The sequence below is a fragment of the Talpa europaea genome (genome assembly GCF_964194135.1).
Source record: "Talpa europaea genome assembly, chromosome: 12".
Lineage (NCBI taxonomy): Eukaryota > Metazoa > Chordata > Mammalia > Eulipotyphla > Talpidae > Talpa > Talpa europaea.
Window position 1 is genome coordinate 101,155,709 of NC_140079.1, and position 15,118 is coordinate 101,170,826.

The window sequence follows — 15,118 nt, forward strand, 5'->3', positions numbered from 1 at the left end:
TCCCTTGCACCTTGTGCCGGAGCACCTCACGGCTCCCCAGAAGGCCTCTTGCCCGGCTGGGAGGGGCAAACTGACTGGCACATCCCCTCCAGGGTCCGGGCTGCGTGCAGGGCAATCTCAGTCGCTGCAGGTCTCCCCCGAGGCTCTGGGCCTCTGGCTCCCGGGGCCCGCCCGGCTAAGCGCAGCCGGCCAGGCTTGGCCGTAGCCCAGCCCAGGAGGCTGCCAACCCCCCGGGCAGGCGGGACTGTGCCGGCGGCCAGGACGGCTGGCTCTGGTTTCGCTGACGTGTCGGAGGAGACTCAGGGCCTGGTTGGGTCCACCCGTCTCCCATCCCCCGACCCGGATACAGCAGCCCCTAGCCCAGCAGGGCAGAGGTAGGGGTCTCTGTCTTGCTCCCTCATGGAAGGGGTGGAGGCAGCTCCCTGGACCTGGGGTGGGGAGCAGCTCTGCCCTGTGATAATAGGGATCCTGCACCAGCCTCAGCTTCACCCCACACCGGCTCTGCACCTTTCACACACAGGACCTAGACACCCCCTTTTTGTCACTTTGTGACCCATCCAGCCCCCTTCCTGGGCTGCCACCTCCCAACTGTGACTATAGCTGCACATCAGACTCACCTGGGAAATCTGGGTGGTTCCTCCTGCCTGGCCCCACCTCTGGAGCAATCCAATTGGAATTTCTGGAGAGGCCGGGCAGGAGCCTCCCATGCGCAGCCCCTGGAGCAGAGGATGGCAAAGGGTCGCCCTAGGTGGCCCCTGTTGCCCTGTCCAGGCAGGGGTCTGCCTCCCTGAGCCAGTGTGGCCAGCGGCCCTCCCTCACCCACTTCTCTGCACCCGGCCCAGGTGGGTGCCTCCACGGCCCTGCGGGTGACTAGGAGCCACCACACCTGTTAGCCCAGAGCAGGAGACCAGTGACTCAGGCCAGTCCCGCTCCAGTGGGCCCTCAGGGCGGGCCCTCCATCAGGACAGTGCCGCCGCTGGGAGCACACCTGCCACCTGAGCACTGTGCCCAGCGAGAAGTGGGCCAGGCAGATGCCACCGTCGGCACGTGTGGTGTGATGCCAGGGGGCTGGGCTCAGACTCAGCCCTGTCCCCACCCAGGCCACCCACTCATCAGCTGCACTCTAACCATGCAATTAACCCTGAACCCGCCGGAGGAAGACCTTAGTCACCGGGGAGGCCGCCAGCCCCAAGCCGTCAGGCCCAGGTCTGGTCTGAGGAGGAAGTGGCTTCCTCCCTGCGCCCAGAGCCCCCGCCAGACGCCTAGCATTCTTGGCCACCCGGTGGGCGGCAGGAATGGCCCTTCCTGGGGTCTGTGAGTGCATCGGTGGGCAGGTGGGGTTGATGGGGGGAGCCACCCCCGCCACAGGCTGCTCACTTGTCACTGCTGCCCATCCGGGCCCAGGGCCAGTGGGCCCCCGTGACCGCCCCAGCCCCTTCTCCGTGCGAGCCAGCTCTCTCCTCCCTCCTTAATTAAATCTCTCGGGCAGCCTCTGAGGAATGTCAGAGCCTTATTGCATTCCCTGGGAGGGGCCTGGTGGGGGTTCGTCCCCAACCTTGGAGGAGAACTGGCCCCTCGCCTGCCCCCACCCCCAGACCTAAGGTGGCTCAAGGGCGCCTGCTCCAGCCTCCTCATACCCAGGGAGGCTGGAATGAGGAAAAGTGGGGGAGGCCCGTGGGTCTGGCAGGCCAAGGCGGGCCAGCCCGCGGAGGGAAAGCAATCCGGCTGACTCTGGAATGTGGAAACCGATAAAAGGAAGAGGCTGAGCCCCCGCCACCCCCCCACCCCCGCCCTCGGTGAGCTCAGACACCCCAGCACCCCTGCCGCCCCCAGACAGCCCTACGCCAGTCACGCGCGCAGACACACGCCCACGCCAGACACACGCCCACTGGGCCACACTGACACACACATAGCCCCCCCTTCTAGCAAATTCCACAGCAGTGAGGGGAGCTGGTTTTCTTGGCAGTGCAGAGCCTTGGGCTCCCCAGTCCAGGGAGGGGACTCTGAGGAGAGCCAATGGGGGTTCCAGGAGGGGTCACTCACCCATTGCTCAGGGCCAGTGGTCAAGATGTCTGTGTGCAGGGGGCTCACCTGGCTTCCCTCAGCCACCGAGGAGCACTGGCTGCTGCTGAGGTGGGCGCTGCCCCCTGGGCCCGGGGCCTGGCGGGGACCCTGCTCCCTCCAGTGCCCTGGGGTAGGGTCCATTCACAAGCCCCACGAGGGGGCTCAGCTCTCTTTACTGGGATTGGGCCCAGCCCTCACAGGCAGCAGGCTGGGGGTCAGCACCTGAGCTAGGTGCGAAGTGAAACTCGCTCTCCTGCCCTGGGGCTGCTGCAAGAGGGGGTTTCCTGGGGACAGCAGGTCTGGGCACTGGCTGAGGGGTTCCTTATATTGAGGCCCCCACCCTGGATGCCAGCCCCCACCCGGCCCCGCCTGACCCTGTGGCCCCTGGACAGGTCCCTGGACGCTGTTTCAATCTGCAGCGTGAGGCTGGGGGAGAAGGGGACAGGCAGTGCCCAGACCCCCAGCCTGGCATGCGTGTGCTCACCCTCCCTCCCTGGGCCCAGGAGCGGCCAGATAATGGTCTGGAGGGGATCCAGCTGGGCTGCTCATTACCAGAGCCCTCTTCCTGCCTCTGACACTCTGTTTACAGAAGCTCCAGGGGCCAACTCCCCGGGGAGAAGACAGCAACCTCGGGGGCTGCTCTCCCATCCCCCTGCCCGCCAGCCTGAGCGCTGTGGGGCCTCGCCAACAGCTGGGCCCATACTGGACTTCACTGCCCCTGGGCCAGCTCTGATGGACCCACTCGGAGGGCACTAGCCCAGTCACACCTCATGCCCTCAACACCCAGAGTCTTGCCTAGTGGGAAGGGACCTTTGAGATGTCGTTCAGTCCCCTCAGCCCAGAGGCTCCAGAGCTGAGCAGTGGGTCTCTGGGTCCCGAGGCCTCTCTCCAGGGCCTCCCGTGCCCTGGATGCACAAGGCAAGCAGGGGTCGCCGGGGCCCCCGGCGCCTCTTCCTCCTTCCCATCTTGAGCACGCCACCCGGACCCCAGGGGGAGAGGCGGTCAGCGACCCTGGTGAGCTAATCATTAACGGATGGGGCCAGGCAAAATGGTTGGCATCAATCAGCTGGCCTGCCAGTGACCACAGGGGACCGCGGCAGCCCTCAGGCCCAGTGCTGCCAGCCCCAGGACACAAAGGACTAGGCTGGCTCCAGGCCATTGGGTTCTTAGCCAGAGCAAAGCCCCTTCCCTGGCAGCGGCCGAGACCACCTCTGTCTAATACCTGTTACACCGGGGGATGTGGCATCGGGTACCTGCCAGCCGCCTCCACCCCTCCTCAGGCTGCCTGCCTGAGGCCCCAGCTCTGCCCTCAGTGCCGGGGGTGCTCAGGACCCCAGGAGGGGGTCTGCCCAGGAGCCAGGGGGTTCCAGGCCAGAGCCAGACGGGCCGACCCCCGCGGGGAAAGTCACCCAAGACTGCGGCCGGCCATCCCCTCCAAGGGGTTGATTCATAAAACTGGTCACGCCGGAGGCGCCGTGGGAGGAGGAAGCGAGGGAGGGGGTGTTTATTTTGTCTGCTCCGAGCCCCGCCGGCCAGTGACCCGTGTACACACGAGCGCCCCGACGCGGGGCTGCGGCGCCCCGAGGCTGCCGGAGCGGGGGCGCGGGGCCCCGCCGGGCGGGGGGCGCCGGGCGGCGGTGCGGGGCCGGTCCGCGTGCCCGCCCGAGCGCGAGCGCCGCGGCGAGGGGCGCGCGTGACGGCGCGTGTGCACAGCCCGCGGGGCGCCCCGTCCCCCCGCGCCCCGCGCCCCGCGCCCCGCGCACACTCACCGGGACGGGGCGGCCGCGGCCTCAGTCCTTCCCGGCCGGCGCGGCCGAAGGGGTCCTGGATCTCGGGTCCCCGAGGCCCGAGGCAGCCGCGTCCGCGTCTCCCGGCCCCGGGCTCGGGCTGCGGAGTCGCTCGCGGGAGGCGGGGCGCGCCTTAAGGGCCGGGGGCGGGGCCGGGGCGGGGCCGGGGCCGCTCCCCATTGGCGGGCGGGGCCGGCGGAGCCCCGCCCCCTCCGGGACGGTCCCCGGGCCCGCGGGGTCCCGGCCTCGGCCTGGGTGGGCGGAGCGGCCCGGCCCGGCCCGGCCCGGCCCGGTCGGGAGCCCGCGCTCCGGCCCGGGCCGCGCTGCTTGGCCGACTGATCCCTGTTTTGGGGTGAAACGGGCGAGTGTCGCGCTGACACCAAAAGTCCCAACCCGGTGCCAGAGCGCGGGCAGGTGCGGCCGCCCGCAGGAGCCCTGGCCGGGCGCGGGCGCGGGCTGGAGCCGGGGCTCCGGCCTGTGACTGCTCCAGCCCGCCGGAGCCCTGGAGTTCTCGAGAGAAATCTGGGTACTTTAGTGGACTCTGTTCTTGTGGTAGCTAATCCCATTGTCAGAACCCCCTGGCACCACACGGGCCCTCTGACGGCCTCCTAAGCGAGGGCTCTGGCGCCCCATCTGGGCTCCGGGGTCCTCAGAGCCTCGAGGGCCTTCCCGGCTGGAGCATCCCAAGGTTGAGGTGAAGGGCCCAAGACACAGGACCAGGACAGGACCGTCTGTCCACAGCCCCACATTTACTGGCAGCTTCAAGGCGTGGGTGTGCGCACGTGTGTGTGTGTGTGTGTGCGCGCGCGTGTGTGTGTGTATAGGGGGTGGGATGGGATGGTGGACTGGGCTTCTGTGTCAGCGGCTGGGCCCCGGGCTGCAGCTGACAGCTGCCCATGTTGGGGCAGGAAGGGCGGGTGCCAGGGGTTGGACTAGTCCAGAAAAATCCCCTGCCTTGGAGGATTCCAGGAAAGCTGCCCTGTCCTCCCCCCCCCTCTGTGTTTGTGGTCAGGGTCATGCCTCAGAGTCTCTGGGGACTCAGCTCAGCTCCCAGCTTCCAGAGGGACACCAGCCCCGCCTGTAGCCAAGACCTTTGGCTGGAACAACTCTGGAGGGGAGGGGTAGTCTCAGGGGATGGGGGCCAAAGGCTTGTCCGGGGAGGCTGGGCCAAACAAGCTGGGGGGTGGCGTGGTCCTGGGAGGACTGCATCGCCTCCAGAAGGGTGGACGACCTCCTGTCCAATCATTTAAGGCACTAAGCAGGGTCCTTCTGGGACAATTCTCCCCCATCCCCGACTTGTCTCAGCTCTTAGCCTCCTCAAGTCCTCTCCCTGACAGCACCCCTTTCTGGAACACGTTGGGGTCCACCTCCATCCCCCATACCTCATGCATTTCTCTGTACATAGGGATGGAGACCGTGGCTTTCAGACATCTGCCCTGGGTCTGAGCTATTTCATTTGGTTTAAATGGTACTTTTTAGAACTTTGGAGCCATTGCCAACATTGAAAAATCTGGTAGTTTCACATTGAAACGGGACTTCCCAGCTTGCCTTGAATAGGAGCTCCACTGCCCCCACTGACCAAGGCCTCGGGTTACAGGTTGCTGCAGTCCCCACCATTCCCTGGCGTCCCACACCAGGCTGCCACACTCACTTGCCTTCCCACTCAGCCCAGGAAGCATCTGCGCCTGCAGCCGGTCCTGTGTGTCTGATCAGACTGTCCCCGTGTCTCTGTCCTGGAACCCTGTGTCCCCCAAGGCTCTCAGGAGGGTCCACAGAGCTCCTTGGAGAATGCTCTGAGGACCTCTGGCCTGACTTTCCCCAAGGAACAGGACTTCCTGTCCTGAAGAAGTCATGTACCTCTGCACCTGGTATCCAGCACAAGAGATCCCAGCTGCCTAGAGGCTCCATCCCCCTCCCGATGCTGTGACCTGGACTCACACAGGCCAGGCCCCCATCCACCCAGAGCCTCCACTGGTGGCTTCCTCATCCTTTCCTCAGGTGGCTTCAGGGCACCACCCCCTTTAGAACCTGGGGACTGAGGAGCCTCCGTAGGGGAGGGGGCTAGGGAGTATGGGGCAGGTATTGGTCCAGGGGGATCCCCACTGCCCAGCCTGGGTGACCAAGACAAATGCAAGGGACCTGGCCTGCTCCGGACCCATGGCAGGGCCAAGATGTCCTGGTGAGTGGGTATGAGGGGAGAGTAGCTGAAGAGGGAGAACAGAGGACTCTTGCAACTGCCTTCCCAGCAGGCACAGGGGGGACTTCTGTTGCATGCTAATTGCAGACACACTCTGGAGCTGATGGGACTGCCTCAACTCGGGCCAGCCCTTCCCCCACCAGACCCCCTACCCCCACCATTGTCCTACATCTTCTGGAACCTGGACTGGGGGTAGGGACAGGTCTGGACTTTAGACTTCTGATGATCTTGGGTTTGGGGCCAACTCCTACCTCCTGGGGCAGGTCCAGATGTCCCCCTCGCCCTGCCGCCCCCAGCCATGGGCAATGGGTGGGGGCCTGTGCCAGCTCTCACCGCCCTGGTCCTCTGCCAGGCCCCGGCCCAGTTCTGCATTCCAGACCCAGACCCTGCTTGACTCTTTACAAGGCCTGGGGTCAGGCCCGTGCCAGCTGTTGGCCAATCCTTGGGGCTGGGTGCCATGACCCCATTTCCTGGCCCGTGCCGCGGTGTGCAGGCTGCTCTGGCCTGGTGGAGCTGCCCAGATGGCTCTGCCCCAGGCAAGGAAGACTGGCCTGACCTGTCAGGGGAGCCAGCCCTGCCCTCCATGACTTCCTGCCCCCGCGCCCCAGCACCTGAGTCAGTGGGCCAGCTGCTGGGGCGGGGTTGCACGAAGGCTGGTTGAGCCTCTTCGGGAGGCTGGTTTAGAGCATGGTGACCCATCACTGTCGTGGTGGAACCCACAGACCTGTCTCCCAGTTGTCCACAGGCAGGAGACCCTCCTGCACACCTCACATGGGTCTCTGCTCCGTGCACAACCTGCCCTGCCCTCATCACCGAGACTGTTCCATCAGCATTTCACTGTTTGTCCGATGGAGGGAGGCAGATTCCCTTCCTGGGGTTGCAGGTCCTGATCGGTCTGGCCTCCACCTGCCCTATCCCCAGCCTCACCCCTTACCCTCACCACCCAGGCCACCAGCCTTGTCACACTCCCTGTTCCCTGTGCAGCCTCTGGCCACAGGGCCTTTGCACATGCTCCTGCTGCCTGGAACTCTTTCCCCTTGATGTGGCTGATTTCTCTTTAAACTTTGGGTCCTCTGTGGCCAGTCACAGCTGGTGCCTCTGTCTCCTGCCCTATGTTCTCAGAGAACTTTTCTGCTAGTGTTTATCCCGAGGGACTGGGTCTGCCTCTCTCGCCGGCATCTGAGCTGCTTGAAGACAGAGGTGGGGTCCCTTGCCCATACCACCATTCACACCTGCAGGCCAAGCCAAGGGCCAGGTACAGACCACAAAGGAATGAATGATGCTGAGTGAGTGTGTACGTGAGCGGAAGCCCTGCTGGAGCTGCTCAGGGGCCTGCGTCCAGCCCACCAGGAACCGACATCCAGATCAGGTCCTGCGACCCCAGGAGGGGAATCTGCCTCCCTCCATCAGACAAACAGTGAAACACTCATGGCACATCCTCGATGCCGAGGGCAGCGACATCAGCCCCGGCCCCACAGCAGGCAGTGGTCAGACCGGGTCAAGGAGGGCAGTTCTGAGTGGCTCACCCTGCCGGCCCCAGATAATTAGAGACTGTGTTACTCACAGGTGACCGGCCCGGCCACTCCGGAAGCTGTGGAGACACTGGGCCCTCCCCAGCTTCCCGGCCCACTCTATGGCTCTGGCGGGGGAGGGGGCAGACAGCCGTGGCTCTAGGCAACTGGTCAGGGGGAGCTGGACGTTGGTTGCCTGGGTGAGGGATGGAGGCAGCTGCCACAGCTGGGCGACCTCTGACCACGAGGTCCACAGTGGGGCTGGGGTTCTGTTTGGAAGTGTCAGGGTGGGGGATCCAGACCTGTGGGTCCCCAGGGAGGTGAGACCAAGACCAGAGATGAAACAAATGATGGAGGACACCCTTGAGCTGAGAGCCAGGCTCCCAGGATGGCTGCAGCCCAGGGAGGTGAGCGGGGCTGCCCTGGCAGCGGCAGCCCAGAGGCTGTGGCTGAGCTGGGCGAAGTGGAGGGGGGCCCAGGGCTTCCAGCCTGCCCTTGACTTCCCCGCCCCGGCCCCTCCACAGCCCACTCATGCCGGGGGCAGAGAGCTCTGCCTTGGACACGGGCTCACTGTGGCTGCCGGGTGGGGGTGGGACCTGTGTCTACATTGTCACCAAGGCCCCAGGGGCGTGTGGTGACTGAGTATTGGCCCCCAGACTTGCGTGCAGCCCCAGAGTGCCAATAGGGGGCAGGTGCCCAGCTCCAGCACGCTCCTGCTGCTGGGGCCGTGCTCACTGGCATCTGGCCTGGCGGAGACACAACAGGTGTGGGGCCTTCCTAGACCTTGTGGACCCAGGGTGGAGTTCAGGGCTGAGGTGCAGAAAGGGGGCACGCTCCCCTGTCCCCTGGTGGGGGGAGCAGGCGGGCAGCTGGAGGCCTGGGCACGTGCTTGTGTGTTGGTGGCAGAGGACGGAGACGGGAAGGCCCAGAGGAGGCTGGATGCAGCGGGGGCTCCACATCGCTCTGGACACTGTGACTCTGGCCAGACCTTGTCTGGGGTCACGAGGCTCACAGCCTTCCTGCTGCCCTTGCCATGGGTGACTAGCCACATCCTGCTGACCGACCCTCTCTCCTCCAGGCCTCTGATGCCCCTGCTGGACCCCGACTCCGGGCTCCTGGTCCTCGCGGGAAAGGTGAGTGAGAAGCGGGAGCCCTACCGTGTCCGCCCAGCTCAGCACCTGGGGCTCCTGTCCATCCTGACCAGGCCCCGCCCAGCCTTTGACTTCAGAAGCCAGTGGGGAGAGTGGGAAGTGCAGGGTACCATCACCCCGCATGAGGGACCCAGAACAGGGTTGCCCAGGCTGCTTCAAACCAGACTGAGCAGCCTCTGCATGTCCAGTCTCACGTCTTCTTTAGTGGTCAGGGGAACCGTGAGGCCTGGCACACCAGCCGCCTGTGGACAGGGCATAGAGCAGTGTGAGCACACAGTGGGGGCTCATTAATGCCTAGCACACCCTTGTGCTCACACCCCGCACGGTGGTGATGAACAGGTGAGGGGCGGTCGTCCCTGGGCCCAGATCAGTGCCCAGTGCCTTCTGGCCACCCTCTGTGGCTCAGGTCCCCAGGAGGACGGGACGGACGCCTGCCCCAGGCCCAGGGCGCGCCCTCAGCTGAGACTCCTTTCAGGGCGAGAGTCAGCTCTCCTGCTATGAGGTGCTCCCGCTGCAGCCGGCCCTGAGCCCAGGTAAGCCCTCCCCCACCCCGCACCCCACCCCACCCTCACCCCCACCCCGCCCTGAGTATCGCCCTTGGTGTCCCTGACAGTGACTCAGTGTCTCCTGGAGAGCCCGCTTCGGGGGGCGGCCCTGGTCCCCCGGCGGGCACTGGCCGTGCTGGGCTGCGAGGTGCTGCGCGTCCTGCAGCTAAGCGACTCGGCCATCGTGCCCGTCAGCTTCCACGTGCCACGCAAGGTGAGGTGCTGGTGGGGCTGGGGGCACTGGCAGGGCCCGGGAGCCTGGGCCTCCCTGGCCACCTGTGTTTCTGCCTCCAGGCTGTGGAGTTCCACGAAGACCTGTTCCCAGACACTGCCGGCTGTGTGCCGGCCTCTGACCCGCACACCTGGTGGGCGGGCAGCAACCAGCAGGTAGGACCCAGGGCGCTGCCCACCCTTGGGACCTGCCCAGGACCCTGCAGCCCAGCTGCACGCTGACCCGCCTCGCCCACAGGTGCGGAAGGTCAGCCTCAACCCGGCCTGCCAGCCTCACCCCAGTTACACGTCACACCTGGTGCCCCCCGCGGAGCTCCCCCTCGCTGAGGCCCAGCCTGCAGAGACCCCAGTGGACGACACAGACCCAAGCGTGAGTGCCAGGTTGCCCGCCAGCCCCGCCAGCCCTGCCTGCGGGGCCGAGTCCAGGCTGCCGTGGGCCTCTGTCTTTGCTGACCATGGGGCCGAACGACACGGAGAAACACCCGAGGCAGAGAAAACTCCACAGCCTTCCCTGAATTGAGCAGACTGAAAAAGCAAGACTTTTGCCAAAAAAAGCTCAGTTTCTAGCTTCTCTTGAGATGCTGGCAGATCGTAACTAGCAGGGCCCCTTCCACAGAGCTGGGTGAGGAGGCTGCCGCCTGCCATCCGCCGCCCAACTCAGCTCGCCCTTGGTGGCCCTGTCAACACTGCCTTTGTGCCCACGCCCCACACCGGGTGTCTGCGGGCAGCCCGGGGCCCACGGCCGGGCGGGCGCCCAGAGTGATCAACCCGGTGGTCGGGCCCTCTCTTCAACCTTGCTGGGGGCCTGCAGCTGACCCAGGCTGCTTCTCCCCAGGAGGGCTTCTCCTCCGCCCCCAGCCTGCTGACCTCGCCCTCCACGCCGTCCAGCCTGGGGCCCTCGCTCTCCTGCACCAGCGGCTTCGGCACCAGCCCCAGCCAGAGGTCACTGCACAGCCTGCTGGGTGAGTGGCAGGCGCCACAGAAGCCTGACCCCTGCCTCCCTCCCCAGCCTTGTGGCCCTGAGGGACGCAGAGAGCCTGCTCCTGGAGCCCTGGGATCCCACCCAGAGGTCTCGAGTCGTTCCTGGACGTCTTTTCGGGGGGTGGTGGACACACTAGCCTCAGAGTCAGCCCGCCCCCCCCCACAGCCGGCCCAGGGCAGGGGGCGGGCAAGCTCACATGGCTCCTTGTCTTGCCCCCGCAGGCCCTAGTTCAAAGTTCCGCCACACTCAGGGCACCGTCCTGCACCGAGACAGCCACATCACCAACCTCAAGGGACTCAACCTCACCACGCCCGGCGAGAGCGACGGCTTCTGTGCCAACCGGCTGCGCGTGGCCGTGCCCCTGCTCAGCAGCGGCGGGCAGGTGGCCGTGCTGGAGGTGAGGCCCTGCGCTCGCCCGGGCGCCAGGTACCTGTCCGGCTCCTGATGTCTGAGCACACACCAGGTGCCAAGCACCACCCGACACCCCCTGGCCCTCCCGACTGCCCCATGTGGGGCGCCTTCTTATCCCCATTTACAGACGGGAGCCGTGAGGCCCAGAGAGGCCTGGTGACCTGCCGGGTCACTCAGCTGTGTAAGTGGCAGAGCCTGTGCCCCAGCCTGAGCTCCTTCCACCACTTCACGCTGCCCCTTCACTCTCCCGGCCTCACGGCTGGCATGAGGTGCTGAGCACGGAACTTGCACCACGGGCTGCAGAGGGCGGGGGCCTGGGCACGCTGCTCGCCCTGCGGCCCCTGAGGGGCTGGCTGTGCCACCTTGTCCTGATGGGCCTCGCTGGGGGCACCTCCCACAGCTGCGGAAACCCGGCCGCCTACCCGACACGGCGCTGCCCACACTGCAGAACGGGGCGGCCGTGACCGACCTGGCGTGGGATCCCTTCGACCCGCACCGCCTGGCCGTGGGTAAGGAGGCTGGGCCTGGAATGAGGGCGGCGGAGCTCGGGGGCCTTGAGCCCCATCGTGATAAGCTGCCTGCTCTTTGCAGCTGGAGAGGACGCCAGGATCCGACTGTGGCGGGTGCCCCCGGAGGGCCTGGCGGAGGTGCTCACCGAACCCGAGACCGTGCTCACAGGTCAGGTGGGCCCAGTGAGGGGGCTGGGGCCGGGCAGCGGCGCCCAGGGACTTGGCGGCACCCTCACCCCCACCCTCCCCAGGCCACACGGAGAAGATCTACTCTCTGCGCTTCCACCCGCTGGCGGCCGACGTGCTGGCCTCGTCTTCCTACGACCTCACCGTGCGCATCTGGGACCTGCAGGCAGGAGCTGAGCGGCTGAGGCTGGAGGGCCACCGGGACCAGGTAGGCTGCTTTTGGGGGCAGGTGCTCAGCCAACAGGCCAGAGTCCACCTCTGATGTTCCCACCTGCCCCCAGATCTTCAGCCTGGCCTGGAGTCCTGATGGGCAGCAGCTGGCCACTGTCTGCAAGGACGGGCGCCTCCGGGTCTACACGCCCCGCGCGGGCCCCGAGCCCCTGCAGGTGAGCCACACGGCTGGGGGTGGCCTTGGGACCTGGTCAGGAGGCCATGGCTGGGCCTCATGTGCTGTGTGCCCTGACAGGAAGGCCCAGGGCCTGAGGGGGCCCGCGGAGCCCGTGTTGTCTGGGTGTGCGGTGGTCACTGTCTGCTGGTGTCCGGCTTTGACAGGTGAGGACTCAGCAACCACTTCCCCCTGCCCCGGGCTTCCGCGGCCATCAGTGTCGCCTTCCCCAAACACTCAGCCCCTGTTGAGCATGCTGTTCCCCTGCTTCACTTTCTTGATGAGTGGAGGGTGGGTGGGTTGGCGGAGGCGGGGGGTGGTGGATGGAAGCGGAAAGGACATGGGCAGGGAGAATGAGTCAACCAGGGACCCAGAGGGATAAGATAGCCCTGATGCAGGAGCCCCGGCCTGACAGGGAGCAGGTGACGCTCAGAATCAGGACAAGCTCCTGGACCCATCCACGGGACAGGCATTTGGCACTTTGGAGGCTGGATCAGGGAGGCCTCTTATGGAAGGTGTCACCTGGACTGGGTCACACGGGCATTCAGGTCTGGGTGGACAGCCAGCTAGCCACCCATCCTGGTTGGAGCAGAGGGTGAGAAGCAGGATGTGGGGAGAAACGTCCAGGCTGAGTAGGCCACAGCAGCCACAGCACAGGTGCGGGGCCAGGGCGGGGTACACTTGGGAGGAGGTGGCAGGTTGAGTCCAGCGGGTTCTGGACCAGGAAGAGGCCGGGCAGGCCTCCCCTCTTACCCTGAGGGCCTCGGTCCTTCAGGCCATCAAGGCTGGGGTCTTTGTTGGAGCCTTGCTCTGCCCCAGGCCCCACCGGTTCTCAAGGTGTGCCTCTGCCCCCCTCATCTTGCAGCCGAAGTGAGCGCCAGCTGCTCCTCTACTCGGCGGGGGAGCTAGCAAGGGGCCCCTTGGCAGTTCTGGGCCTCGACGTGGCTCCCTCCACCCTGCTACCCAGCTACGACCCTGATACCGGCTTGGTGCTACTTACAGGCAAGGTGGGCTGGAGGTACAGGCTGGGGTGGCAGCAGGTGAGAGGTGGTGGGGAGGAGGCAGCTTTAGCTGGCACCTCACTCTCACCTCCACCCACCGGCCCCACCAGGGTGACACCCGTGTGTTCCTATACGAGCTGCTCCCCGAGACCCCTTTCTTCCTGGAGTGCAACAGCTTCACATCGCCAGAGCCCCACAAGGTGAGCGGGGTGCTCCCTGGTCCCCCTACCTGGGTACAACCACAGAGCTCCTCCGCCCTCTCGTGGCCACATGGGGAAATACAGTGGCCTGCAGGGTCAGCAGGTCAGTGGGGAGGAGGGGGCGTCCACAGCTTGCGGGAGCTGATGGTTAAACTCAGCCATTATTGAAAGTTAAACCCCGGAAGGCTAAATTATGTGAGCTGACTAATTAAATTAAAAACCCAGGGCCTCCCCTGGTGGCGCAGCAGTTGAGCGCTGGGCTGCGAAGCTGCCCGCAGACTCTGCAGCGCTGGTTCAATCCCCAGCCACCGGGCGAGGGTCCCACATGGCGCGCAGACCTCTCCCGCCGCCCGCTGCTCCCCTCAGCAGTGTGCTTCGGTCCTTCTGCCTGCTCTGCTCCCCGCTCTGGCTCTGGTTAATCCTCTCACCCTCCCGCGCTTCTGACTGTGCCCAGTGCTTGCATAAATAAGTAAATAAATCTTTAAAAAAAAAAAAAAAAGCCAGGGCCCTCCCTTGTGGTGCAGCGGGTTGAGTGCCGCGCTGTGAAGCTGTCTGCAGGCTCTTCAGCGCAGGTTCGATTCCCGGCCTGCCAGGGAGAAACCCACATGGCGTGGCAGACCTCTCCTGTCTCGCCTGCTGCTCCCCTCAGCAGTGTCTTCAGTCCGTCTTCCTGTTCTGTTCCCGACTCTGTCTCCGACGGATCCTCTCACCCTCCCATGCCTCTGACCTGTACCCCAGTTCTTGTATAAATAAAAATAAATCTTAAAAGAACAAAAAGCCAGGCCTCCCTGGTGGCGCAATGAGTTTAGCGCCACGCTGTGAAGCTGTCTGCAGCCTCTTCAGCACCGGTTCAATTCCCCGCCGGCCAGGGAGAACCCCACATGGCGCAGCAGACCTCTCCTGCCTTGCCCGCTGCTCCCCTCAGCAGTGTCTTCGCTCTGTCTGCCTGTTCTGCTCCCCGCTCTGGCTCTGGTGGATTCTCTCACCCTCCCGCGCTTCTGACCTGTACCCAGTTCTTGTATAAAATAAATAAATAAATAAATCTTTAAAAAAAAAAAAACTATAAAAAAAATTCCAGCCAGAACCAGCCACGGTGGGGGTCTCACACCCGGGCCGCAGGCCAACCTCAGCCAGCGCTCTCACCCGGGCCGGCTGGCCATGTCCAGAGGCGCCAAGTGAGGGCTGCTGGCCCCCAGCCCGTGCCCAGCGGAGAGCTCCGGCTATAGCCCTGGTGTGGACCCTCTTCCCTCAGGGCTTTGTCCTCCTGCCCAAGACGGAGTGTGACGTTGCGGAGGTGGAGTTCGCCCGGTGCCTGCGGCTGCGGCAGACCTCCCTGGAGCCCGTGGCTTTCCGGCTGCCCCGAGTCAGGGTGAGGGCCCCCAGCACCCGCCGCCCGGCTGCCCTCCCCAGCTGTCTGGGAGGCTTTGGGACCTGCCTGGCCCGGCCCCCTCACTGACCTACTTGTTGCCTTTGGGGACGCCTGCCCCTGCTTACTCTGCTGAGAGTCTGACACTGGGAAACCCCAGGCTGAGGGAGGGGTGCAGCCCTGTCACACCCTCCTAACTGCTGGCGGTGTGCCCAGTGCCCTGTCCTGCCTCAGCAGCCCCTCCTCCCCTCCGCAGAAAGAGTTCTTCCAGGACGACGTGTTCCCAGACACGGCGGTGAGCTGGGAGCCCGTGCTCAGTGCCCAGGCCTGGCTGGGGGGGGCTAACGGGCAGCCCCGACTTCTCAGCCTGCAGCCCACCGGCATGACCCCAGGTGTGACGAGGGGCTGACTAGGAGCGGGCGGGTGGGACAGGGCTGGGGAAAGGGCTGAGGCCCAAGTTTTGTGCTTTCCCTGCCGGCAGGCAGAGACCTCTGGGCTCCAGGGGCTGCATCTCCAGGCTCAGCCTCTGAGCCCCTGGAGGGAGGGCCCGAGGTCTGCATTTCCACACACAACTGCGCACGAGCATGCCAGG

General features: G+C 65.5%; 1 protein-coding gene across 1 annotated transcript in view; it reads left to right on the forward strand.

The window, feature by feature from the left end:
- Nucleotides 1–15,118, forward strand: part of LOC311181205 (coronin-7) — a gene marked incomplete at its 5' end in the record, with an annotated part of 48,373 nt that overhangs the window by 32,268 nt on the left and 987 nt on the right. The window contains 16 exons of the mRNA XM_084249513.1: nt 8,638–8,692; nt 9,186–9,243; nt 9,324–9,469; nt 9,550–9,642; nt 9,725–9,856; nt 10,322–10,448; nt 10,690–10,865; nt 11,280–11,388; nt 11,471–11,557; nt 11,640–11,782; nt 11,856–11,960; nt 12,041–12,126; nt 12,825–12,966; nt 13,071–13,160; nt 14,413–14,529; nt 14,783–14,918. Coding sequence (XP_084105639.1) covers nt 8,638–8,692; nt 9,186–9,243; nt 9,324–9,469; nt 9,550–9,642; nt 9,725–9,856; nt 10,322–10,448; nt 10,690–10,865; nt 11,280–11,388; nt 11,471–11,557; nt 11,640–11,782; nt 11,856–11,960; nt 12,041–12,126; nt 12,825–12,966; nt 13,071–13,160; nt 14,413–14,529; nt 14,783–14,918 — 1,802 coding nt within the window. The remainder of the gene's footprint in view (nt 1–8,637; nt 8,693–9,185; nt 9,244–9,323; nt 9,470–9,549; nt 9,643–9,724; nt 9,857–10,321; nt 10,449–10,689; nt 10,866–11,279; nt 11,389–11,470; nt 11,558–11,639; nt 11,783–11,855; nt 11,961–12,040; nt 12,127–12,824; nt 12,967–13,070; nt 13,161–14,412; nt 14,530–14,782; nt 14,919–15,118) is intronic.